This window comes from Callionymus lyra, chromosome 2 (assembly GCF_982586985.1).
Source record: "Callionymus lyra chromosome 2, fCalLyr1.hap1.1, whole genome shotgun sequence".
NCBI classification, from domain to species: Eukaryota; Metazoa; Chordata; class Actinopteri; order Syngnathiformes; family Callionymidae; genus Callionymus; species Callionymus lyra.
The window spans coordinates 37,990,627-38,018,103 of NC_141819.1; the positions used below are offsets into that span (position 1 = coordinate 37,990,627).

The 27,477-nt window shown below is 38.7% G+C and overlaps 1 protein-coding gene across 2 annotated transcripts in view; it reads right to left on the minus strand.

Annotated features, from left to right (window-relative positions):
- trrap (transformation/transcription domain-associated protein) overlaps positions 1–27,039 on the minus strand; it is a 67,408-nt gene extending 40,369 nt beyond the window's left edge. Inside the window, exons 1-43 of one of the 2 annotated variants that reach the window (XM_087785018.1) lie at positions 26,995–27,039; positions 25,744–25,925; positions 25,359–25,408; positions 25,168–25,278; positions 24,993–25,097; positions 24,752–24,835; positions 24,024–24,080; positions 23,744–23,869; positions 23,345–23,422; positions 23,074–23,162; positions 22,571–22,667; positions 22,034–22,172; positions 21,433–21,511; positions 20,168–20,402; positions 19,486–19,822; positions 19,322–19,419; positions 18,815–19,009; positions 18,527–18,718; positions 18,301–18,466; positions 17,973–18,229; positions 17,137–17,337; positions 16,331–16,482; positions 15,613–15,812; positions 15,304–15,521; positions 14,205–14,402; positions 13,864–14,124; positions 13,641–13,802; positions 13,218–13,314; positions 12,687–12,808; positions 11,327–11,497; positions 11,145–11,213; positions 9,890–9,910; positions 9,349–9,468; positions 8,428–8,547; positions 8,184–8,348; positions 7,883–8,064; positions 7,598–7,796; positions 5,245–5,373; positions 3,393–3,659; positions 3,022–3,228; positions 1,070–1,228; positions 852–989; positions 378–488 (exon numbers count right to left, since the gene is read on the minus strand). In XM_087785018.1, coding sequence (XP_087641144.1) covers positions 378–488; positions 852–989; positions 1,070–1,228; positions 3,022–3,228; positions 3,393–3,659; positions 5,245–5,373; positions 7,598–7,796; positions 7,883–8,064; positions 8,184–8,348; positions 8,428–8,547; positions 9,349–9,468; positions 9,890–9,910; positions 11,145–11,213; positions 11,327–11,497; positions 12,687–12,808; positions 13,218–13,314; positions 13,641–13,802; positions 13,864–14,124; positions 14,205–14,402; positions 15,304–15,521; positions 15,613–15,812; positions 16,331–16,482; positions 17,137–17,337; positions 17,973–18,229; positions 18,301–18,466; positions 18,527–18,718; positions 18,815–19,009; positions 19,322–19,419; positions 19,486–19,822; positions 20,168–20,402; positions 21,433–21,511; positions 22,034–22,172; positions 22,571–22,667; positions 23,074–23,162; positions 23,345–23,422; positions 23,744–23,869; positions 24,024–24,080; positions 24,752–24,835; positions 24,993–25,097; positions 25,168–25,278; positions 25,359–25,408; positions 25,744–25,843 — 6,264 coding nt within the window. In that variant the 5' untranslated portion in view covers positions 25,844–25,925; positions 26,995–27,039. The remainder of the gene's footprint in view (positions 1–377; positions 489–851; positions 990–1,069; positions 1,229–3,021; positions 3,229–3,392; positions 3,660–5,244; positions 5,374–7,597; positions 7,797–7,882; positions 8,065–8,183; positions 8,349–8,427; positions 8,548–9,348; positions 9,469–9,889; positions 9,911–11,144; positions 11,214–11,326; positions 11,498–12,686; positions 12,809–13,217; positions 13,315–13,640; positions 13,803–13,863; positions 14,125–14,204; positions 14,403–15,303; positions 15,522–15,612; positions 15,813–16,330; positions 16,483–17,136; positions 17,338–17,972; positions 18,230–18,300; positions 18,467–18,526; positions 18,719–18,814; positions 19,010–19,321; positions 19,420–19,485; positions 19,823–20,167; positions 20,403–21,432; positions 21,512–22,033; positions 22,173–22,570; positions 22,668–23,073; positions 23,163–23,344; positions 23,423–23,743; positions 23,870–24,023; positions 24,081–24,751; positions 24,836–24,992; positions 25,098–25,167; positions 25,279–25,358; positions 25,409–25,743; positions 25,926–26,994) is intronic. The other variant, XM_087785019.1, reaches the window with a different exon arrangement.
- Positions 27,040–27,477: the final 438 nt, after the last annotated feature.

Sequence of the window (27,477 nt, forward strand, 5' to 3'; positions counted from 1 at the left end):
GTGACCCAAAGGCCCACAAACAAATGTGTTTGTAGTATCCTTGAGTGGTCAAGGCAACCCTGGCTTCCTTTGGGTCACCTTTACCCAGAGATAACAACTTCTATATTTGCTTGTGAAGAGTTTTATCCGATAGAAGCGGTTGGTTACACATTAAAAATAGAGCCAGGTCCAAAAATAAAGCTGAATAAGTCAAGGTGAGTGAAACCCCGACTGTCTGTTCTGGGCTTCTAAGCAAGGCCATCGATGTCAGTTGACAAAAAGAGTCGTCTGAAGACAGAGAAGGACACCAGCTGTGTCCTAGCTGCACCAGAATAGGTACACTGTGTTAGATGTTGCGACCAAGTGAGAAATAGAAAGAAAACTTGTTAGATATTCACCTGGCAGGCAATCTTGATGAGGAAGTTAATGACGGTGTCAGTGTGTTGTTTCTCCACAGGTTTAGTGAGCATCGTCTCTGTGCCTGGCATAGACTGTGTTCGACCAAACACCTAAAGCAGGAGGAGAGTACTTTATAAGGTTTTATAAACAAGTCATGTTGATTATAAGGTAAAAACTGGACATTTCTGAAATTCTAAACAAGAGGAGCTGCAGACATGAGATATTCAGTGATATTTTCCCTCATTCTTACACAGAAAATGTATTGGTGCTGCTAAAACCTTTTAGGGCAGAATATTTTCCAATTTTATTAAACATTATTGAGAAAACAATTTGGATGTCAGTCTATACAATACCTTAAATGAGATAAACGCAAACCTCAACAAAAAAGCTACAAGGACCACCTACATGGACGATACAAACATGCTGGAGAACAAAAATGTGGTCCATCATTAAAGATCGTTAAACAATCTTACCGCCGACGCTCCTCCAGCAGCACGGAACCGCTTCACATCCTGACCAGCAGCAGCCGCTGCAGCATCCACAGGCAGAGCTCTTTTCACCGCCCCACTGGTTCCCTCACCACCAGTTGCTACTTCCGCATCTGCCTCTGGCTGTTTTGGAGAACGAGACATTTTAATGATTTAACTCCAAAAAAGTTCTATAGTGAGTTAATTATTGATTTGACATTTACCTGTTGATCTTTGATTCTCTGTAGCTCCCACTTTATGACGACCTCAGCAAGATCTACAGCCAGTTTCCTCTGCTCGATGGTCACACTGGGCGTGAAGCCCAGACGTTGCATAGCGCTGATCATGTGCTGGACCAGGTGATGCCGCACAGGGTAGTATACCTGAGATAAACAAAAACTTAGTACAATTGACTTTGGATAACGCACACAGTAATTATTTATACAATATACATTGAATTTTCCCATTTTTGTGCGCACAGGAGATAGAATACAAATGAGAATAAAAGGAATAATGATATTATTTTAAAAAAAATAGTGCAAGAAAAGTCAATATGGGATGAAAGTAAATATAATAGCAGGATACACAGGTGGGAATTTTTGTTATTAATTATTTATAATGGGAATGGCTTTTGGTCAAAATGATTAATCATTCAACTTCTTATACTAAGATATCATAAATTATCTGCCGGCATACTACTAAATCTTTGTTTTTATAATTTTATTAAATGCATTTCCATGTAAACTTTCCTCCGCTTGAAACCCATACTCCAATTAAAAGTTTTTTTTTTAATCATAGTCATCCACCCAAGATTTAAAAAAAACAACAATGATTTATATACCTTTCCCCCCTCACCACCTAGACGAAGCATTGGTCTAGATTTTGGTAAGATAATGAATGCAAAGATAACACAATCTTTTCAGAAACGGTGTGTCAGGATCTGTATTCCCGCACAGTTTCAAGGACAAGATGACTTTCACTTCAGTGGAGTCACTCAAAAGGGCTGTGCTCAAAATTCACTTGGCAACATCACAAACTAAGACATTGAAGTAGATGTCTGTCTGACGGCCAGTGTCAGAATATTAAAGAATCTCACTTTGAGGGTAATTACAGTTGATAGAGCCGGACTTTGCAGCGTTAATGACAAGAGTAGCTAAGCCCCTGTCCATCACATGTGCACACTGACTCTCTCTTCATTTCTCCATCGCACATCCACACACATCTCATCTGTCTGTCATTATCTCCTCCCCAGTGTAATTATGCTGATGTGATTACATTAGATTAGTCATCTGGCCCAGTGAGAACAACCTGTCAGAGGGATAGAATGGAAAGCTGAAGAAAATGTCAGTCTTTTGGCTTTAAGAACTGCTGCTGAGACGGCAGAGGCGAATGTCAAGTGAAAGATTGAGATGCCCGAAAGTCCTTTAAGATAAATGTGCATAAATATACACGTTACCAAGTCAGTGACATTAATGACTGCAAACCATTGTTAAACATCCGACTGGAGAAAATCTGCCTAAAGCGATTACGAGAAGTAGGAAATTATATTCTAAAAATGATTTATGGACATTTATGATGACATTCAAACAGCAGCTTCTGGTGACATAATTTTAACAAACGCATAATTGGGAGTAAAACACAAAAGCTCTACTCCTCTACGACTGCTAAATTAATCAGAAATGTTTAATAATACATTTTTCACAAAATATGGTGGCAAAGTTAATAGTGAGTTTAAAGAAATATGAACCATGATGAGATGGAATAAAGATCACTAGATTAAAGATCAGAAAGATAAAATGATGATGTAGATGCTGAAATGAACAAAATAGATCTTTGTGAAGGAGGTCTCTCTTGGATAGAGATTAAGAAAAGAAAAAATGAAATAAGAAAAACATTTCCGAAAAAAAAAAGTACTTTTATTTATAAAAGAATAATTCCACTTTGATATAATGTATCTTTTTTATTTAATTGTATTAAAGGAATTCTTTTTTTCCATTTCACATTTATTCCATTAACTTTATTCAATACAGTATTTACCACAAAAAAAAAAATCCTGCTGCTGTGCTTAAAAGAACGACAATAAACGTGTTCTATTTCTAGAATCTAATTAACTGGTAACAAAGATGAAAAGGATGAAGAGTAAAGAAGAGAGCAACCTTGTATGTGATGTACTCACTCTGAAGTGCTGGACTATCAGATGCAGTATGTGGACCAGCTGTGGCACAGTATGACCTTCTTCGACGATGATTTTGCGAGTCCAATGCGTCAACATCTGATGACCGTCTTCCATGCGGGCGGGCACTGCTGGTGTGAGGATGGCCATTGCCTGCCGCACAATAGCCCGGGCCTCCATGGTGTGGGCCTTCAGTAGACTGTGGAAAACCTGGACAAGGAAACCGAACAATTTAAGAACCTTTTTCATACTTATGTGAAGACTACAGAGAAATATATTGATATATTCATTATGGACTTTGATATATTTTTATATGATTATGTCTTAATAGAATGTGTATGTATGTATAGTATTTCATGTGAACATCTCCTCACCTGCAGCACGATCTTCTTGTGAATGGCGAACTTGGCGATGATGTGCGCCAACAAGAGGTGTCCACTGTATTTACAGGCAGGGTCCACACAGGCTTTGGGAAGGAGGCAAGGCCAGGCAAAGGTCATGAGGCGCCGCAGTTTGCTGTTGCGCGACTTGTTGTTGTCGTGGATATGATGTGGCGCGTGCTCAACCAGCAGCGTCGAGAACTGCAGGAGGCAAATTCTCAAAGAGTCCAGAAGATCAGCTTGTTTCTCAGGGTCCAGAACCTTAAGATATAAAGAAAAGATGTTCCACATGACACTATTGGTTGGACGACCAAAAAACAAATTGGTTGTTTTCTGCTGCAATAACTTTAGCACGACACCTACTGTGACAAGCTGCATCTCTGGATCAGAGAAAAATGACATCATTTTAATTTCTAGCAGTAGCACTGAAGAGGGACCAATCAGACCCTTATTGTGTGTGCTGTCGGATATTAGCAATGGTTACAAAACTGTCATCTTCAGAGAGGAAATGTGTTTTCTTTGAGTCATATTATTCCCCTGCAATAAGATCAACACATCTGACTGGATGTGTGATATCATTTTATTAAAATGTTTGCTTATATTACTTCTTTATATTGCTTAATCTAAAAAAACAGAACATGTTGGCCACATCTCCTATTATAAAATGTAATAGTTAACACATTGAGGAGAACGGTAAATGATGAAAATATTCAAACCCAAATACAAATTACTTGGAGATTAAAAAAAAAATACAATCGGCAATCATTCTTCAAACACAGCATGCTTTATATGAATAAAAAGAATGAGGAAATGGTTTTGGATTACACCACTATTACAGCCATTCTAAATTAGCAACAAGATTTGCTCAAACAAACAGTGACCTTTAGCATGGTGCCATCATGACATTTATGTCATGAATTAGCCTCAGAGCTGATGAATGAAAGTGTGGCCTGGGTCTAAAATTAAGAAGAAAAGGTGAAAAGGGGGGAGAAGCAATGACCGATTAAACAGTGTGCGGGCAAAGAATTTTGGATTAAAGTCAAGATTCTTTTATGCAGCAAATTGTAGACTAACCTAGGCAAATAGTCACAAACAAAAGCAAGCACTGGAAAGTTTAGTTATAGAAAGTACAAATCATTAGTTCAAAGTTTTAATTTAACTTCCCCATCACCCCAAAGATCTAGAGGTGTACCAAATCTCAATCTTCTATTCCACATATGTTAAAATCATGGCCCGAGGGCCAAATCAGCCCCAGAAAGTCATTTAAGTGGCCCGGAAAATGGTTGCCTCAAACTATAAATGTTCTTGTTGTACTATAAAGTAAAAGGGGAATTTGTTTGTATTTGTTCTCCTTCACAAGAGATAATCAAGATAAATCGAGCCTCAAAGATTGAAAACATACAGTATGAAGCTCTGAATACTACTTCCTGTTTGGTTAATATACATCCTGTTTGGCTGTGGTTTGGACTGCTAAGCAATCTTTTTTCTTAATTTTCACTAGGGCTAAACAGTACCAAAGACGATCACACTATCTAAAGTTTACATAGATTACAGATAAAATATATATTTCAACCCTTTTGTTACCTCAAGGTCAAGATGACCCAAAGGCCCCAAAACATGTGTTTGAGGTATCCCTTGAGGAAAACCTCAAACACATTTGTTTTCTGGCCCTCGGGTCACCTTGACCCTGATATAACACAAGGTTACGGGAAATACAGGAGATTGCTGAATATGGTTCTTTAAACAGTCTAAGTTTAATAACCTATATGTTGTATTCTGGGTTATTTCTGAAGAGTTACTGAAGAATGGTAGCGAAAACAAATGTAAGGTGTATTTCGTATATTACCTTAGTGATAAAGACACTGGTGATGCTTTCAGGGTTGTCCCCTTCTGGGTTTGGTGGACCCAACAGCTGTTCTCCTTCACCCTTTTCAAAGCTGTGCAGGAAAGCTGGATTCAGGATGTGCTGCAGCACCTTAAAGAAAAAGTACAAAACATTATTCAACATTCTTCCATCGATGACGAGGAGAACAGAAATAATCAGCAAGGCTCTGCTAAAAGATTCACAAAAGAACGCGGCACTTGATGGCACACAATTAAGAAAGGAATGAGTCATCCACTTCCCAATCTACTCTAAAGTCACAAGGACAAAGTTCATTTTAAGACTGATAATAAAAAATTCATTAAAGGGGGAGAAAGAACAAGGACAGACTTCATGCAAATCTGACCTCCAAGTTTTACAATAAATGTCATGACAAATGGAGGCAGATACACGAATCAGACTAAGAATATAAGCTGGTTCTATTCACAAATGCAGCTGTTTGCAACTGCTTTTTAGAGATGAAAACTTGCCATCTGTAATAAACACTTGAATTCCATCCATCATGGAAAAGAAGAAACACTGCCCAGTGAAGAACAGCATATGTTTAACATCCTCCATTAGCTTACTACACACACATTACGCGCATGTACGCGTCATAGACTGAGTCACACAGGCGGAAACACACAAGACGTAGGAAAAAGAAGCAGTTTTTTCAGTCTCATCTACTTTGAGCCTCTTCAACATCAATCACTGTACAACCACAGCATTACTATGTAATGCCATTAGTGGATGTGAGCCGCGTGTTAAATAGGCACAAAACCTCTCGGTGAACAGCCTAGATCTCTTTCTGCAGGTGCCTTAATTATGTTATATCCCATTTCCATAATCTTAAACAAATGAGCATCACTGTGTGTTGCGGAGCCTCCCAACAATTTAGCATGGGAGCAGCTCAGGACATGAATTACGCCCACGCATACGCTGGGAAAGCACAGCTGATTTATGACTTTAATCGGGAACGCGCTGCTGGAAGTCTTCCTTGATCGTCACTACCTGGTGAATTGACAAGTCAATTAGAACAAAGATTGTCTCCTTTTGGTGATTAGTGAAGATTTTTTGTCAGTGCATCAACTTTTGGAAAATTCTGCAGGGTGTCGTTCAAGTCTGGGAAAACATCCACATGAAGAAGAGAGGCGGTTCTGGAGCTCTCACTAGGAAAATATTTCAATCAATATGACCGTATGGGTTTTTTTAAATAATTCATTTAGTGAAATAGAAGCCTTATGTTTTTAATCTTGGACCATTCCAGCTTCCACCTTTTGCACCATTTAGAGATGTTAAAAAAGTCCCCTTAATCTCAAACAATCTCTCTGAAAAGGGCACTTTTTAAACAAAAGCCAATTAATTTGGACATTTAATTTTTTTAAGTTGTTTAAAAACATTTTAATTAAAAATTGCAAAGTCAACATTGCATATGAGGAGCCATCCTAACTTTAACAGCTACGATACGGATACGGATAATGCTTTGCTACCCAGCCAACCAATTAAAGCTGTGTAGAAAGGCATCATGGGAGTTCACTGGTTTGTTGGCACCGTAAGTAAGGTATGCAATAGAGAAACATTAGGAAAAAAGCGCGACCATGAACAGTTGTGAGACGACTGGATATGGTAAATAAATCAAAGGGAAATAGATCATGGATGAAGAAATATTGCTTTAATGAGGGCAAATGTTTAGAAGCAGCATGCTCTGCAATTTCTTTGCTTTTGCGTTTTAGATGAAATCGAAAAAGTATCTTTTGAATTAAAAAAGAAGCTGGGAAAACATTTTTTTCCAAGAACCATTTGTGTGGAAAAAAAGCAATAAAATACCAGCATGAGAGCAATGTGGGTTGTTATTTCCAGATGCAGATGGAAGGCTCATTTTCTCAGGGACTATGTTATGATATTATAGTTCCGAGATAAGGCTAAAGGCCAATACATCACTTTAGCAATTTTCTAGGGAACTAAAGCTCATTGTTCTATAAATATAACATACATTTTGGCCCGAGGAGACGTTAAAGGCAAAAACAGGGACTGAAAACAGATTCCAAAACAGAGAAATGTTGAGATTATCTACAAGTAGAAATAACTATTAAAATTATCCACTTAACTCTAGTTTAGAAATCACCCAACTTAATTTATTGCACGTCATTTTATAAAAAATGTTATACTGCATTTCAACAACACTACAAAATACTTTGTTTACAAAACTTGCTATAAACGCTTTCCGATTCTAATTTAGAAACCCTCGCGGATCATTTTATGCATCATTCTCACCGTGTATAGACATTTGGAATCGCGCTAAACATTTGCCAAGAGTGCCAAAAACATGCGTTAGTACCTTTGCTTTGAGCTCATCGTTGAAGTGTGGATCATTGAACTCAACAAAGCGGAAGAACAGAGCTCGTTTCTGTGCAATGGAGTAGTTCCTGGGAATTTCCTCCTCCATGTACTCTTTTAAAAACGTCATGTTGCACAAGAAGCGACCTGTAAAGGCTCGCAGCAACTGGAACAGCAGCTCAATCTCAGAGTAGTTCCGTCTTTCAGGGAAGAAATGGAAAAATGTTTTTTAAAGAAAACTGTGCTACAATGTGATGATTTTTTTTTTTTTAAACACAATACTCACTTGCAATAGCTGAGGAGACAATAAGCCAGAAGCTTGGGCTCTTTCCAGTTAGTCGCAGCCATGTTGTCCTTGCGATGTCTCTCCTGAAATGTCTCGCTGACCCAGACTCGTCTGAGCTGGCTCACCAGGGAGTGCTGCCCTGCCAGCCAGCCTTCATCGTTTTTCACAATGATACTAATGATCTGTGGATTCATAAAAAAAGAGAAATTACACACCGAGGGGGAAAAGACTGAAATCTAATAGGTTGTCTGAAAATGGTTGGCTTCAATCTTGATCTTCTAGATAAAGAAAAGGTTAATGCCTTAATTGCTTGAAACTGAAGATCCAGCCTAGAAGTGGCAGTTGAAGGGGATCCAGGGCGAACAGTGGCTGCAGTCCCAGCAGGTACCAGCAATGTGACGAAGCGGTTTGGATTCGATGCCAGCACATCTCGCAGGGGCTTGGCGTCCTTGTGTTTCAGAAAACTCTGAAAAAGGAAGTGACAATAAACTGATAAGACACACACATACACTTCAGAAAGTGGTTTTGAACGAATGAGGCAGCACCATGAACATGCGGCTCCACTGGGGGTCGTTGAGTGTGGCCTCCATCATGAACAGCTCCACTGTTTGAGATGGGTGACGTGTCAGGAACTTGATCAGAGGCTCCCTGAATGGGCTGCCAGCCTGAAAGCAAGAGAATAAGAAAATATGAGAGCATTAGATGAGAAAAAAAAAAATTCTTTTGTAGATGACAAGCCAAACTAACTTGTAACACGAAAAACTGAACAAATCAAAGATTCCTAAAAAAAATTTTTTCTGTCCCTGTAATAACTTTATATTTACATTTTAACAAAATAAAAAATAGAGTGAGATACCACGATTAAAATCCGATCTGGAAGAAATATTACAATATCTAACAAAGTCTTTGAGACATTGAGACTAATGACTTGTCAATATAGAAGTTGGGCAGTTATTAATCATTTTTATTGTACCAAAGTGAAACTGCCTGACCTCCCCTTAGGTTGTTGAAACTTTTAAGTGAATTGATTCTCAGCTTCAATTCATTAAAGTCAACTGTTTGGTTGGTTTTCATGATTGTCATTTTGATGCATTACACCCAATTAAAAAAGGAGATTAATAACAACAACAATAATAACATAACAATAATTAATCTCTGCTTATATTTAGTAATTTGAAATATAATCATATTTACAATAATTCAACTCTGAATTTGATCATAGTATGTTTTATTTTTTAATTTTATTTATAACTATGTGGTTTTCTTGTGAGCATTTTCATCTTGGCACAAACCAGAACAACAAATGAATGAATTTAGAGAGAGCAAGGGGGTTAAACTTTTGGTTGCTCAATATATATACAGTAAATTATTTTCTCTCATCATCACTTTTTACTTGTATTGTCTAGCGCGCCACATAGAAAGCTGTGAGTTTGACACTTGTGGCACAGGGGATTTGTCTGCGTTACCTCAATCAGCATGGCTCTCTCCGTTTTCATGACCACTTCCAGCAAAGGTTTGACCAGCGTCTGAGGCGCGGCTGGTATCAAGTGGAAAAGGTTAATGATGGCTGAACATATCTTCATCTCCTGGAGAGAGAGAGAAAAGACAAGAGTGGAAAGGTGTTACAAGATCAAATCATGTGGTAGAGAAACATCTTTATTTGGGGCAGACAGTGCCACCTTGAAGAAACAAAGACTTTTAGTAATGAAAGTGAAAAGAAATTGGCCTCCAATGGGTTAAATTTGATTTAGGGCTCTTGGGCTACGAGTGCAGGTTTAGAATGTTTTTTCTTGAGCATCTTGTAAGAAATATGCCAACAGGAAAAGAGGGGATTTCTACATAGTGAAAATGGAGGTGCAGGTCAGACAAGATGATGTTTGATGACGACCACATAAACACTGACACAAAAAGACAGAGCATCAGAATCACTACAACAACATCAGGTCAACTAAGGCCAAGTCTATGACGAGTCATCAACAGAGGGCGCAATATCGGGTCACATCTCACCTCAACCCCCTCCAACGCAGGCTGTGCCAAAGTGGAAGACAATGATCAGAGTCAGCAGAGCAGAATGAGAGCATTTTTGGTTGTATGTGTGTTTGATGTTCGGTATGGAAGCGGGAGTTAAAGACATGAGCGATAATGAAGCAGGTGAGCAGGCAGAGATGACCTTTGCAATGACCTCGACAACTATTCTCAGCAACAAGTCTGATGTTAGGTGAAGATCAAGGATCAATAACCAGGATTAAACTAAAGAAAAATAACTCCTGATAATAAAAGTGATAATCGACATTAAACTGACAAAGACAACCTCAGAAAAATCTGCATTAAGATGTCATGAATCATAACCATAAATAATTTCTTCCCATTAAACCATTGTTCAAGTCTTAGCATTTAATTAAGCCACCATTTTGAAATGGAAAAGCATGGGTTTACGAAGAGACAATTGTCTGAAAAAAAAAAAATAAGAAGTGCAATATGGATGGGGGAGGCAGATGTTTTTTTCCCCTCGCTTTCCTTCTCACCTTTTCTCTGACTTTACAAGGTTATCTGTCGAGAAGATAATGAGGAGACGCAGCTCTGGGCCCCTCCACCGCCTGCCTGGCGCCTAATTAATCATTGATTGTAATATGGCCACGTACAGCCCATCTGGGGAGGAGGCCACGTCCAGGATGTTTTGACTGCATGCGACTATGACTTAGTGAGATCAAGGGCTGAGTATCTGCACTCTCAAAGTGAGCTCCTTGTTTTGGAGGAGAAGTATCTTCTTACACTTTCATTGTCTTCAAACACAGTAAGCTTTAACAAACCAATTAAAATTGAAACTTTACCTTCAAGAGCCAGGGGGATCGTTTTATATACTTGAATAACTCCAGAGGGGTTTTATTTTTAGTGACTGCCTTCCTTCCACGCGTTTGTATTTTCCAAGTCCAACTAGCTAATGAGATTTCATAAACAACTCTTTAGCAATAAATCACAATTATCTTTGCGTTAATCCTTATGTAAGCATAAAAGAGTTCAATTTGTGTAATGTGTCAAAGATGGGGAAACTAGATACAATTCAAAACCTATTGTGTTTGTTATTATACCGATCAAGTGAAACGGTTCTTTTCTTTTTGGATGAAGAACCCATTTCTCCAAGGTAAAAAAGACTTTGCAAGTCATCATTAATGCTAGTGCATTTGTTATGTCAGTTGATGCCACCACTCACAACATCGGTGCAGTCAATCCTAGTGTAGTGTGAATTAAAAAGGTCACTTACACTTCCGTCACTGCGTTGGCCACCTTTATGTGTTATAACCACCACTTCCATCCACTTCCTGAGGTGTTGCTGCAGAAGAAAAAAAAAAATTTGGAAAAGAAAATTTGGGCTCCTGATGTGTTCAGAATTCAATTCAAAAAACATGAATCTTATAAAGCCAGAGTGAAAATATGTCTACTTACCATCATCTGGTCACAAAACTTGTCATTGAAGGAGTTGGGGAACAGACGAGTGACAGAGGTGAGACGGTTCACCACATTGAGGGTGAGGCTTCGATAATCTCCCAACATCATCAGTAGGGGGCGCATATGGGTGTGAATTTGGTCCACCTCAATTGTGGCACCTTCGAGGAACTGGAAGAAAAATCACATTTTTATTTAAATTAAGGAATAAAAAAAAATTAAAAATTAAAAAAATCATTTAAAAAATGTCAGTGCTCATGATCCTCGTCATCATCTTGAAGTCTAAGAAATTATCGATACACCCAACAATGACCTAATAATATATGTTTTTCAAAATACTTTATCGATATTTAACAGCCTGGTGCTTGTTAATTTTTGTGTTGTAATTAAGCTTTCGGCCACAAATGCCGCAGGCCAGCAGCCATTGAATCCTCTGTAGATAAAGGAACAATATAATCCCACAAGATCCCAGGAAAGACTGAGGACGAGAGGATACATTCGACTGCTTCAGCTTTTAAAGCTGAAGTTTGGACCCAATTAGGATCAAAACATATGAAAGCAGTTACGACTTTGTCAAGAGTCATGTGGCCTATAAACCTCAGAAGTAGTCCTTAAACAATATTAGAAATATAAACGTGTTAGTGCAGTAAAGCAATATACAGCAACATTTCGTATTGTTGCCCCTCTATCATGATACATACGCATCACCAGACTCTTGCCAATACATACATCTATTATCTTCAACAATTGTGTTATCAGAACTAAAGTAAAGGCAAGGCCAGTCTTCAACTAGCTCACATCTGGACAGCAGACTACATGGCCCACATGAACAACCTCGCACCACAGATAGATGCATGGTCGCCACATTTATTTTCCTCTCAGAGCTGAGAACAAACACTCCATCCTGTATCGATCGGGCCATGGCAACGCTCATTAGTGCAACCAGGGCAGAGATGAAAGAGTGGCGAGAGCAGAGCATGGTGCGACGGAAGGTAGTGAAAAGGAGTGATGGTGGTGGAGAAAGAAAATGAAGGACTCCGAAATGAGAAGAGAAGAAAGGGGGAACGGAGGGCTTGGTGGTGGTGGACAGACTGAGTGGGAAGATGGAATGGATACTTTGATAGATGAAGGTAGAGACGGTTCATAGAGAGTGTGATGAAGTAGAGCCAAGTCCTTATGAAGATAACAGGGAGAGTAGAAAGTGTGGGTGCAGGATTAATAGAGGACTTCTGAGACGGAACAGTAGTAGACAGGAGTCATCATGTATATAACATTTTTAAATACTTGGAACAAAAAAAAAACATTATCCGCACAATGTCGGCAGAAAAGAAGTGAGCCATTAAAAGAGGTAAGCACTCACCTTCCTCATGCATCCTTCTCCTGCCTCCTGTAACTCATTGTTGGTGGAGTTCAGGGCCTTGAATAGTGCAGCAATGATTTTCTCTCTGGATTGAGGCAGGTAGTTGCAGGCGGCGAGGGCATCTTGAAATCAAAAGAAATACATTAGTACATCAGTTTTTATTCAGGAAAAAAAACAACATATCATGCTTTGATCATGTGTGGGTACAATTTTTATTTAAATCCATTAATGTTGATTCTAGTTCTGATGTGTTTGATCATAAATAACCATCTTTGGTCCCTCTTGTCTATTTTAAATGTCCATCTAAATTTCTTAAATAATTATTTCTGGGTTGTGCTTCCTATTCTCTATGAAACTTTTGCATCTTCCACTCTTCGAACTCTGATTCACTGCTCACTCATATTTTCTGCCAACCATCACACTAACAACTACCAGACAAACTAAGAGACTATTTCAGGATCTTATGACCTGCTCTGTCAAGAATTTTAATGTCAACAACGAATCTGTGGTGGTGGTTTTGGAGAGACTTACTGAGAGCAGCAATCCGGAGTGGAACCAAAGAGGGGAGGCTCTTGTAGCACGGCAACTTCACCAGAGCTGCATCTTCTGCTTCACACAGGTTCAAGAGCTGTACACAAGAAAGAAGCGTTTAGATTCTATATACATCCACCCTGAACATTACTGGGTATTTTAAGCATGTTATTATTTGGAATCATGTCGCATATTAGAGGTGAACGATTTCTTTTCTGATCCAAATCAACATTGCAATTTAATAGAATTTGATTAATTAATTTTAAATAAAACAAGGGCTGCACTAAAAACAAAAGTAATAAATTCTTACACTGACAGTACAGTAGGTGGCGCCACAAACGTATGCAGACATGTGCTTTTTTTAACATAAATTGTTCAGCCTCAAGCACATAGTGGGATGTAATACAATTATAATCCTCATACCTCTGTGTAGAAGACTTTGTGCTCCATGACGTTGAGATCCATGGTGAAGAGACGGGGCTGCAGGGTGGTGCAGAAGGTGTTACCCTCCATCAGCCCAATCTGTGCATTTGCAGGCTGATGACGTAGCAAGTGTTTCTTCGGGGGAACCATATCTTGCAAAACCTGTTGAGAATAAAAGAATGTTTAAACATCCAAATTCATATGAAAGGATAGTTTGTTGCACCTCTTTGTTTGGCTCCATGATGACTGTCACACTCTTGCCAGTGACTTGGGCCAGAACCTGCAACGAGTGCATGGCTTGCTTCCTGACAGTCGAGTTGGGAGAGGTCACCTCCCTGACCAGGTCATGAGTAACCATGTGGAAGGACTTGTCTTGGGCTGCGAGAAGTTCCTCCGTTTTTTCTTCGTCTTTTAGTGGGGTAGCACAGCGAACCAGCAGTTGCTCTAGGGTGGTCTTGGCCATCGCTACCGCTCCGTTGGACACCTGGACACATTGTATGATCAATTAACAATAAGGTTAATATATTGTTATCTTTTGCAGGAATTGAAAGGAAGATATTTCACCTCTCCAGTCAGATCCATCATGACAAACAGCAGAGCTTTGAGGAATGTGAGCTGGTTCTGGAGCACCCAGATCAAAGGCAGCCTCTCCATCAGGAACTTGATGGACACAACACCACCCAGCTTGGCATACCAGGCCTGCTCGTAGCAGCAGGCGCACAGGCGCTCCACGATGTAGGAGAATAATGGAAGCTGGCAAGCCTTTAAAAAACATTTTCCATACTGAACAACTTGTACTCACTGGCATGCATTTGCATCTTCAATAGATCTAACAATAGCTGCTATAAATGTCACATTTTCATTCTAATGCAAGACTTTTGCAGAAATGACATTGAATCTGGCATTTCATAAAAAGTGTATGTAGCATATGGAAAGTCCACATTGGCAATCCACAAGAGTAGAGTAAAAACACCCATTAATCCAGTCATGAAGGCAATAAAGGCACAGATGGGAGTGAGGTCTGTCCAATTAAGTGGAGCACTCACTAAATTAAAACATTTATAGTCATGTTATTACATGTAATTTATGACCAATCGTGAAGCCATTTTCCATATAAAGTCAACTCATGGGAAACCAAAAACATCAGATTAGCACAGGTATTTTGCAAAAAAATATTTCTAAACAAAACAAATGCAATTAGCATCTCAGTGCACCATTTCATTTGTTGAAACTTGTAAAAATGTATATATATATATAAAATATATAAAAACTATATTTGTTTTTTAACTGCATGTAATAATATTTTAGAAATTAATAACATTTTTCACATATAGTAATTCAAAAGTACATTTTCTATTTTTAGTCTTAAAAATTCAATATAACACTGTACACGGCATTTGAAAATGGATGAAAACAAAGTTTATTTAATGATTAAAAATTGTTCTTTAATAATACAAATGTTCAAACATTTCCTTCTTCTAAATATAATATCCAATCAAATAAATATTTTCTCTATGTTTCATTCATATTGTGTTGCAATTAACATTGGATGTCTTTACTTGACTCAGGCCAAATACAAGCTAGATTTAAAAAATGTAATTTTCCCGGGTTGATCCAACTTTTATTATTGTTAGATGGATTAAAACTACTTTGGTTTACTTACCCGCTCCTTGGATCCCAGGATGATACTGGCGACATCAAAAATAACTGCAAGGGCGACCTCTCCAATTTTACACAGCTCCTTCTCTTCGTAGGCCATGCAGATCGCTATGGCATCGATCAGAACCAACGGATCCATGCCCTTCGATCCGTTCTCCTCGCTGTGAAACATGGCTGTTCCTGGCTGACTCCCCAACTGGTAGCATGGCAACAGGAATGGACCTGTGAGGAAATATGGGTTAATAAATGCACAACAGAGCTTGATCAAGGAATGGAGAGCATTGAAGACATGTTGGACTGTGGATGGACTCACCACATTGCTGAGCAACAGCCACCATAGTATAGTGGCGGATCAAGCTGGCGACGAAGGGCAGAGCACTGGGCCTGAGGTCCTTAATCACCGCGGACATGAATGCCCCAGTCAGAGCTTGTTCAAAGGTTCGGCGAGCAGGTGTGTCTTGGGCTTTGTAGCGGTGAGAAATGATAACGTTGGGAATCCACTTCTCTGTAAAGCTGGTAACAGAAGTTAAAAAAAAAGAGATTAAAATACTTAAGATCTTGGAATTGTTTTTGCAGGCTCTTGTCTTTTTTTCACAACCTTATGGATTCAACAGCTCAAATTTAAAACTTTTCAAAGTCCATAATATACACAATTAAAGACCCAATTCATATACAAATGGGTAATTAATAACACATTAAGGAAACTCTGGGACCTGAAGTCACATTTTAGACCTTTGAAGATAAATCTATCAACTTTAGGAGTAAATTCTATTTTTTCCCCCTTTCGCACAAGTTATTTCATGAATTGAGTTGCATATTTTAATCTGAAAATATAAAGTTGCATAAAAAAATGGATCATTTTAAGAGGAAATACCATCTTTTTTCAAAATAAAACACCATTCAGACACTAATAATCAACAAAAGAGAAATTACAAAATGTTTTATCCGTGTGGCCCCTTAACAAACACCTCACAGATCCCCCAACCAGGGTTTGGGTACCATTGTTCTATTGTTCAGAAGAATATACTTACTTAGGGTGCGACAGGAGCTGATAAAGAGCATGTTTGTTGTCGTCCAAACTAGTCATGGCCACCAGGAAACATTTGATGACCTCCCAGGCCTGGCGTCTGTAGTAAGGCTCAGTATTTGCACTTTTCAGACAGTCCAGGGCCGTCTCAATTGCCTTTGAAATAAGGAGCAAGATTTTGAATTAAACTCTTGAGCACAATTCAGATATTTGAATCCGATTCATTTATAGAGAGGTCAGGATGCAAGCTGTGACTGTGCAAGTGATTAATTTGCAGAAAATAACAGTGCGCCATCTGGCTGAGTAAAGGTCATTATGATTTCTACATAATGCGCTGACAAGCTGACGCAGGCCGACACTAAAAAGACAGAAAATGAACTAATTATTGCCACCAAGAACAGATAGAAGAGAGACCAAGCAAGGATGTCAAATAGGATATCGAAGAAGCGATGAAATTGAATTCCCAACTTGTCGACATCGATAAAATTATAAATGTTTCTGTATCATTAGCAAAAAAGGTTTTATTGATGTTAATATAATACAAAAACCTTAATATCTTGTGCTACATTTCAAAAGCTGACTGCTCAAGTCTGCTAATGTGCATCCCTTTGTGTGTATTCAATTCAAACACAGAGATGGATAAGCAGATGGAGCAATAAGTCACAAATATGAAATATGTGTCACCATAAAAGTCTTGTAGCGGTAATGACAACAACTCAACACACTATATCACCAGGATAGAAATCATGTTAAGGGCCCGAGGATTTAATTTATACAAGAATTAAAAAGAAAACACAAAAGAGAATTTACCTTTTCCATGGGTAACTGAATCGAGGCTTTGCAGTCGGTGAACTCCACCTTGATGCTCGGCCCCTGGACTTCAGTGACCACGTAATGTAGCCTCTGAGACTCCTTTAACATCTTCCTGTTGCTGCCCCCAAATTTGCCAAGGACCCGGTACGCCACATGCGAGATACTCTCAGCAGGATTACGAAGTGTGCGCCACAGAGCCTGAGGTTGCAGGAAAAGGGTAAGAAGCCGTTATACATTTTTGTTATATTGTCTGTACTCATTACCAGTGCTGGGAGTAACACGTTATTAAAGTAACTACATTACGTTCAAGACTAACATCCCCCGTTTTTTTTTTTCTTTTAAGAGATGCTATTTACATTGATTCACAATGATAGTTGGAACTTTTTGTTATTACTCAAAATTATTATTTATAAAGTATTCCTTTATTTTATTTCATGTCTTTTCCCTTTTTTTCCATGTCTTTTCCCTTAAGTTTAATCACAGCATCCAACCTTATGCTGGCCTATTTTTACTTGACTTGTGAGATCAACTTCAGACAGATGGATTTGATGCCCCACAGGCCGATAAAAAAAATGCATTGTGTGAGATCTTACAGACGTGAAGGTCTCTGGCTGGAATTGGCCCCTAACTGGGGATTTTCATACATATACAGAGAATACATGAATCTCATGTGACAGGAGTTATTTTCTTTGAGTTTCTACTGTATTCAATTGTAGGACCATAAAGTTAAAATTGAAATAACAACATAAAGATAAGTAACTTCTACTTGGTAGTTTAGGTTTAAGTTGCACATTTTTATCAGCAGCATCAGTCAGGGTCAAATCAAACTATACCTGCATGAGTTCAGCTCTGACAGGCTGGATGTGGTCGTAGAGGAAGTCAGGCTGCAGGTTATCCACACATAGCTCCAGAGTTCGCAGGCCTTGGCTAACCAGGGTCTGTGAGCCATTGAGGGCAGACACTAGTGGATCCATCAGCATGGGTAAGTAGGGCAGCAAGGAGCTGAGGCGAACTGGCACCGTCAAGCACAACTCCACGAACAAATCCTTCATGTGCTGCTTGTGTAAGCCGCTCTGCAGCATGTTCAGTCCTGAGCAAGAAGAAAAGGAACTTGAAGTGCTGTCCAAGTTTAAAAGTTAAAAAGATACTGCTAGGATTTACCCTGTAGAAGATTAGGCAACAGTGGCAGAAACTCTTGGTAGAGAAGATCATGGCTGCCGCCACCAATAGAGCGGAATAGAGCTCGGAGAAGGAGGAAGTAGTTGTAGGGCTCCTTCGCTGACTGAGCCAACTCCATTGAGCTGTTCACTATTTTGTGTAGGTGTGGCTGGAGAGAAGGAAACATTCAGTGATTGTTCCAACACTGCATGTGACAGAAGAAGCCTACCTTCAGCATCTGCTCATTCTCAGCAGCAAAAAGAGACACAGAACCAAAGACCAGCTTAAAGAGCTTGAGGTAGAGGTTGGAGAGCTCAACATTGGAGCCCATCTCTGGCAGTCTTTCAAGCAGATACTCCACTAGGATGGTCGCGAAAAGAGCTGACGTTGACAGGTTGGCCAGAAAGCAATTTGCAACAATCTGAGAAGAAAAGTTTTAACACATTAATTTAATTCTAATTAATTCTTCGTGTACACGTTCATCTGATAGGAATGGAGCGATAAAAGAAGTAAATACCTGCAGAGCATAGTTCTTAGAGATCCTCTCCACCAAGTAGGGCACAGTGGTCTGAAAGATCTCCTTGAATGTGAGAGGGTTCATCATCGTGAAAACACCAGCAAAATGATCCAAAACCTCCTTTTCCTCCTTCATGCGAACAGTCTGACAGTTGGCCACTCGTATATACGTCTGTTGGTTATTGGCAACCTGAACCTAAAAACAGATTTAAAAATCTTCAAAAGCTTCATCACAGAGGATTTTTTTTTTTGTTAAAAAAAAACAAACATTAGCAATTAATGCAGAGCCTCTAGAGACTGATAGGAAGTGAGTGTTGAAATGATATAACACATTATGGAACTCAAAACATCAGTACAGAATTTTTATAATTATGTTCATAAAATAAAGGTGGGATAATGAAAATATCGTTTAAAAATCTACAGGAAAAAGAAATGCCTAAAACTAAACAGTTCTTACTTTTGTACATCATAGACTAATCCCTAAACAGGTGAGTCTTTTCACACATACCTGGTAAATGTCCAGGGCCTGCAAGGCATATTTCACCAGCTTTATGTAGATCTGCGTTTCCTTGGGTTGAAGCTGCTTGTTTGGAATAAACTGAGCCTCTGAAAGGGACATTAACAAACGTCAGTGGATTAGAAAAAAAAGTGTTTTCTAATGAGTTCTCTCACCTCCAGGGGCTTTACAAGAGGCGATGCCCCAGGTGATGGTCTTCGCCCCACATATTAGCGTCTTGACCAAGTTGCGGCAGTCTGACACCTGGAACGTCTGCTTGTCCTCTTTCTCCCCTGACCTGTCGAATGACGTTGTCGGGGGTTGTGTGACTCCAGTGACAGGTGTGGGAGGAGCAGGGGGTGGAAGGGCAGGGGTCGTGGATGGAGTAGGGGTTGCTGGCACCCCTGGCAGGACGACTGGATCCACCACACCCAGCTCTGACTGGGGCTTGCACTTTTTGAAGATGGAGACAAGCTGGTAGCGAGCGATGGTGTGAAACTTCAGAACAAAAACCTGTTTCAGTCAGAAGAGAAGTAGAATCTTTATTATCTTTCTTGAAAAAAATATTGTGGATAAAGCAAAGAAATAATCATATGACAAAACAAAGTATGAAACATACAACATAAACATGAACATAAAATGCATTTAAAAAAAATGAACAGCAAAGAAAATGCATTGCCGCCCAGCCAAACAATCACAGCTGTCGATTACTATTGACACAGCAACATAGACGTATAATATAAATACACTATTGCAGCAACAAACTATCCATAAATAGAGCAGTGTGTTGAAAATGGGCCAGCCACAACTGTGAGGGACCACTGAACACAAAAACAATGATCGATTTAAATGCAATACCTCCAGCATCCTCATAAGAATGTCACGTCCATTTCCATTCTCCTGATCCGACTTGATGCGGATACCGTCCACCAAGTTAAGCAGAAGTTTGCAAGACATGGTCTGGATGTTACTGGGCAGCGACTCGTCATCAATGTTTTTGGCAAAAAGTTGCACAGCGAGGGACAGATCAGTCAGAGGCAGGTTTGGACGGACGTGGTGCACCAGGTCCGCCAGTGTGCTGTAGGCCAGCGGTCTGTCGAAAAGAGAGAGAGAGAGATGAGTTGGTGAGGAATGATAATCACTTATCAGTGAGTTGCCAAAGGTGAGGTTTTTAATTGCATCGCTCTGATGATAGGATTTTGGAAATTGTGGAAAGTAGTAATCAGACAGGAACATCTTGACAGATATGCTGAATTTGGAATAGCGGTGGCGTAGGAAGGAGGGAAGGTAAGCTAATGACTGACACTGATAGTCCTGCCACATCCCATCCTACGGTCTTGCCTCCTGCACACCACTAATGAGAGATGACAGCTACTTTCCTGAAGAGGTGAGCTAGTTCAGCAACTCGAGGGGGCGGCGGGGGTCAAGGGGTGTTCAGAAATCAATCTGGAGAAAAACGAGCCGCTCTCTGGGGCTGCGGCATCACGTGGAGGTTGACAGCCTCCTTCATGACAGAGAGAAGTTCTGTGTCTGATTATTAACTTTGGAGGGCTCTTAACATGCACCTGGTTGAGCAATTGCCCACAAGTGGAGATAGCTAACTCACTCCTTTAGAAGATCAATCCTTTAAAAAAAAAAGGATTGTTGTTCCTATAGTATCGCAATATATTGCATCGTCACCCCTGCATCGTGATGCGTATTGTATCGCCAGATTCTTGCCACTTGTACACCTAATGATACTTTTCTGGTATTGTACAATTACTAGACACTGGTGTTGCAGAATTTACAGACTGTTGACAAAGTAGTTACTGCTTTAATTTGTTTTTAAACTAAAATATGCCAAAACAACCGCTATAGAAGCTGTATCCTCTCATCCTCAGTCATCATCGGGAACGACTGCTGCCATCTAGCAGCCGGAAGTTTAATTTCAACCAAGAAATAGAGACGCAATGTGATTAGAATGTTGATTGCAAGTATATATTGAATTTTACAAACACTTAATTCCAATATAAACCATTAAAAAACATGATGACAATAAAATGTAATTTGAAATAGATTTATTTAAAAGAAAATTGAAAAAATATCTAAACAATATCGTGCCTCTAATGCAAGAAAGAACTTACCGAAGAGTCTCCCTGGCTGTGTAGCCAGAGCCAATGAGAATGGACTCATCGAAGAGTTTATCCATACAGGGGATGAATTCTGAAACACAATTAGTGCAACAGAGGATTGATATAAAATTAAAATTGTACACATTAATTTCTGCCATTGTTATCATTGCATATCATTTGAAAATTACACACGATTGAATTTCCCGATGAACTAACAAAACACAGGGGGTGTAAAAACAATCACACGAGGGGCTGACATTTTTTAGCTTTCCTAGCCAGGGCAATACAAAATGAATTTATATTTACCTAAAAGGCGGGAGGACATTTTTAATGTCTTATATATACTTATCTTCAACTCTGGCATCTTCATTAGTCACCATATAAACATGAACATTAATCTACTTTGAGTTCGCAACAAACATTCACCGGGCCACATACAAAACTTGGCGGGAAGGATTTACATGTGGTGTAAAAGACTCATCAAAACATTTGTCCAAAATAATAAAATAATAAACTAAAATAAACAATAAGTAAAATGTATACATTTAGTCTTTCTCTAACGGTGTTGGTTTCACTTTGAATGACACATCTAAATGCTTGTGAGTGAACTTACGGCTGCGGAAGTCGGTTGTGAGTATGTGCTTCGCAGCAATGAGCAGCTCTTTCCGGAGGTGAGCCGTCTCTGAGGGGCAGTTAGTCAGTAGCTGAAGCATGCCCTTCACCATCTGCTGGGAGTACTTTCCAACCAGGTCCTGACCAAGTCAACACACGTGTCAAGAAGAGATTAGAATTGCATTTTAAACCTAAACCAAATGCTCACAGTTCAAGTACCAAAAGAAACATGCATAGTAAGAAACAAGGATATCCACTACCAGGTGCTTATCAGAATAGTTGTGACCGAATATTTAGCTACAATATATTGTAATGTGAAAAAATTGGTATGTTCTTGTGGTTCCGACAAAAAACATCACAATACTTGCGTGACTTTTAACTTGAGTTGACCAGCTTAAAGATCTATTCAATGCCAACATAGCCCAACCCAGAGAAACGCAAAAGGTAATCCAAGATGAATCCAATTATTTCACACAGAATACATTGATAAAATAGGCATCAGTGAAGTTGTTATATTACTATTATTAGAATATTTTACCTGGTATATCCTGATGATGTAGGCGAGAAAGGACAGGGTCTTGATCTGTGCAGCGATGAAATCAGCATAGAGCTCCTTATTGTAAAGTTTGTGCTGCCTGTGAAAGAAATGATGCATGATGAGGAGACCACAAGCATTAGAGGTTGTAGTAATAGATTGGCTCACACGCTAATACATATGGATCACTTTGTACTAAAGCTGTGACATACTGTTAAGACTCAGAGACTTGCCAGTGTGTATCGGGGTATTTTTTTAAATTATCTCTGCTCCATTTGCTTCCTGTTTGGAATTCTCTACACAGCCCCACTCCATCTCCCACTAAGCCAATTTCTCCAATTCCACCTTCCCCGAATGGCTTTTAATTCTAAATCCGGCAGGCAAAGTGCCAAGCAACCCTATCAACAATATTGCTCCAAGGAATAATCAATTCTCCAGAAACGTTCTCGTTCGGAGAATGTCAGAGGAAAATCAAATTAGTAGGAGGAATCGTAGGAGTTCTTTACCTGGCCTGTGGCGACACCTGGAGCATGATGGTGTTCATGATGAGTGGTATGAACTCAGATACCACATTGTGGATGTTCAATTTATAGAGCTTGAAAGGACAAGAAAGTAATAATTAATATACTTAGACTTAATTTGCAGAGAGAAAGACTTGTCATTAATCTTTAATAATAACATCAGTTTGAGCATTAATATCTACTTGCTTTTGCTGAATTAATATACAAGAAGCACAAAAAAAGATCAATCTCTTCCAACTTAGTTTCTTTTACCAACCTGATACATTAACACCACAATGATGGGCAGCTCTGCCAGCACTTTGAGAGACAAGGAGCCACGGGGGATGATGGTATGCTGGAGGGAGAAACAAAATAAACTAATTGAGTAAAAGCAATGACACAGACTACCGAAAGCCTTACTAACATGTATGCTTCGATCAAGACAAACAAACATTAAGATACCGTAGCTACTAGCTGCTGATTATAAATAAACACTTAGATGCTTATTTATGAGAAAAAATACATTTCCCTAACTTGAGCAGCCATAGTTGATGTTTAGAGTTGCACACTACCACCATCTAGGGGTCATAGACGGATGTACAGATCCAGTTATTCAAGTATTTGTGCATTAAAGTAAGTAAGTAATTTGTATTCATATAGTATGGGAGAAAAATACCGTTCGTGTTTCGCTGTCTTCCCTCTCAGGAGCCGTTTTGACCAACACAGATGTGATCATTCCCACCATTTCTGGCGATGGCACAGAGTTCTCCGCTATCACCTGAGGGTTCTCGATGTACCTGGCCTATTGGGAAAGGGGAAAAAAGAGATGAGTACTTGGGGAACTACAGAAGGCTGTTTAAATGTAGAGTAAACAAAATCATAAATGTTTAAATCGATTTAACTATAGACATATTACTAACTATTAACATATATACAGATAAAAGATTAGAACTTACAACAACTTTTGGGAGGTCTTTGTAAATCAGTTTCACAAAGTCCATAAAATGATGAATCTGAAAATAGAAAAAATGTCAAAAATGATTTAGATTACATAAGGCCAACCCTAATTATCTGCAATTGTAATGCCTTATGAAGCACAATTATAGCTTCTGGTCTGCATGAACAATACTTTATACATAAGACTACTATACTATATAATACTACTATAATACTTAAGACGTTTCTATTTGTTCAGGCTTTTCCTTGATTTTCTGGAACTCCCGTTGTGTTATCAGTTTTATCTTGATCTTTAAAATATATACTTTATTGAATATTGTTTTGATTGTTTAAGCGCTTTGTGACCCTGGTCTGGAAAAGCGCTATACAAATAAAAATTACTTACTTACTTAAATACATTAATATAAAAGGCTACACATAATGAGTAAAACTTGAGTGTTTGATATTCATTTCCCTTCAAATCAAACAGCTTCAGCACAAATTGTGTAATGTTCAGGTAGATACTCAGAAATTTAAAATGTTCCTCTTGGTGGAATAAAAGGTCTTTGGTTTACTCATAAACCTGACCATATAGCAACATATAGCATGATTTATCCATCGTTCTGTTGCATGTTTTTTAACAGAATAAATACAAACATGTAAAAGAGTAAATCTAAATATTACAGCAAATATAAGAATTTCTATATCAAACCTACAACATTTTAGAGATGTCATGATATTGTCTTACCTCTTGAGAGATTGGAGGCCGAAACTGTTTGTGCAGCTCAATAATAATACGAAGACATATCAGCACATTCTCTTCACTTTCAATCTAAAAAGAAAAAAGAACGCAAGCATTAATAAAAAGATATGCTGCAACTTCAGTTTAAAAAAAAAATTACCAAACACAAAAGATGTCCCAATAATTTGATCTAGGCAACACACAACAACTTTTGCATTTTCTAAATGGATAAAGAAGGTATTCATACCTCCAGGAACCGAAACATTACTGACAGAATGTTTTTGGTATGAGTTCGCAGGTGTTCATTGGCTGGAATACGATGAATTATTTCCAGAATAAGTTTTCGTAGTTGCTGTAAAAGACACGTCTCAGACAAGATGCTTATGAAGTAATAAAGGAATGAGAATTATCAGAAAACATACCTGTGTGGGTTTCTCCTGCAGAAACTGAACCTCTCCATCCTGAAGGAATGTAAGGAAGCGTGGGATGATGTGTTCCAGGAAGGTTGAGTATTGAGGTGAAGAAGTGACATTCTGAAATAAGAAAAATGTAAATTGAAATTTTTCATTAAGAGTTAGATTTAAGAAGAGATTAAGATGATGCAAGTTCTCACCTCAAAGTTCTCGCTGACTTCCTGCATCATCTTTAGCTTCGTTTCATCAGCTGGAAGTTGAAGTAAGAAGTTTTTAATCAAACTTTTTATTGTAATAACAAATGGGTTTTTTTTCTTAAGTGTGTTCAGCGAGGGCATTCAGATCTTATCAGTTTTACTTTCAGCGTCCAGTTTGTTTGAAAGGCACTTCAACACACACACACACACACACACACACACACACAACCACAGGCATACTATACATTCATTTGCACACATTCACACAAGCACCTTTCACTGGACTAAAGGTTATCGCTCTCATCACATTGCCCATTCTGAACATTGTTGATTGCAGAATAGGATCATAAGTCACATAAACATCAGATTGGTAATGTATTTTACTCACGTGTATTTGTGTCCGTCAGAGCTGCAACAAACTGCAGGTACTTCTTCATCAGTGTGGTCTGGTCGACCACGGTGGGACTGGGTGCTGGCACAAGGGCCATGGTGGCGGTTGGAAGCGACAGAGCTGCAGTGGAAGTGGGTGCAGACAGCTGTCTGCACAGATCTCAAACTGATTCTTGTAAACTGCACACACAAAACAAGAGTACATGCTAAATTGACACAACCTTCATGCTACAAACTTTGTTCATAAACTAAATAAAATGTATTCAAAATGGGAAGCTAAACATGCACAAACAGGAGGATTTGAATAGGAAAAATATGTAATACAACAGAATCATTCTCTTTTTTAATTCAATAGTATTACATTATTTTATTCTGTAATGCCACCACAACAAAAAAACCTATGTTGTGTTAACAACACGGCAATAACATTTTCTGATTTTTAAAAACAAAACACACACAAGGTCTTGCGCAAAATAAAATTTGTGAACGCACATCCAAACAACCATCTGACGAAAGAAAATAACATAAAAATTACAATAATAATAATAGAAGACACATTAAATTCGCTCATGAACATGAAGTTCTCCAACAACAACTGAACAAATCTAGAAAATCCAGAGCAATAAAGATTACAGTACCTGTACAAATCCACGATTAATTCACATGTTTTGACATTTGGATTCGTGAATGTGATCTTTGTTTAGGATAATGATAGAATGTATAAGATGCTCATTGTTTTATAATACACCCCTTGGGGTCTTTGAATTTAAAATTTAGAGTAACATTTATATTTGTTTTAGGAAAATCAAAAAAGTCCAACAATCCTAACAGATATGTTCTTGTTCACAAACATGCTCGGTACACAGCGGGCGCTTGCTGATGACGTAACGGGCGTCAGTTAGCATCATTTTAGCACACCGGCAAAGTATATGTAATGTATTAACGTTATAACTAGCAGACGCACTAACTTAACTTTAATCTTAAACATTGTCATGTCTTTGAGAATAATCTCCAAAAGTTGGATCTAATCCCTCACTAGATGATCGACTTTACTCGTTGTGTTGTGCTAATGGGTTAGCTCCCTCGAATAAAGAAAGCGCTCACTTACGCATAGGACTTGTGCTCTGTAGGAACTTGCAAACAAACAAACATAAAATGCGCGCACAATAACCATGGGATCGACAGAACAACGAAGACGATCATCAACCGCCAAAATATTTCCTCGGTGCATTTAAAAAGTCAGACTTACCAGTAGTCCTGCAGACAGCGGCGAGCTCCGGATCCACCGCGCTGCAGCTCCGGACGACTGACTAGCGGCGAGGAAGTATATTCATCCGCATCATTGTCAACGTTTTTTATTTTAATTGAATAAAGAATAATCGCACAATAACTATTTAAAAATATGAATTCAATTTTTTTTTTTGAATAACATCTGATTTACCTTTCCCCGCGGAAAAGAGAATTATAGTTCCAGCGGAAGCATATCAAGTGTAACGGGCAGTTGTATGACCCTCGTTTTCGATGGTCTTTTCACCACGACTGTTTGCTAAGGAATTGACGTTTTGGATAAACCCGCGTATGGTGATTTAAAAAAGTCCTAAAAACTATTTTGTTTTCAGACATTTTTTTAAATCAAAATCAGAAAATAAACAACAACAAAAAAAACATTTAATTGTGCTTTAAAATGTTGCTTCTTGATTAGCTATTTTATAATTTGTGAATTGGTTATTTG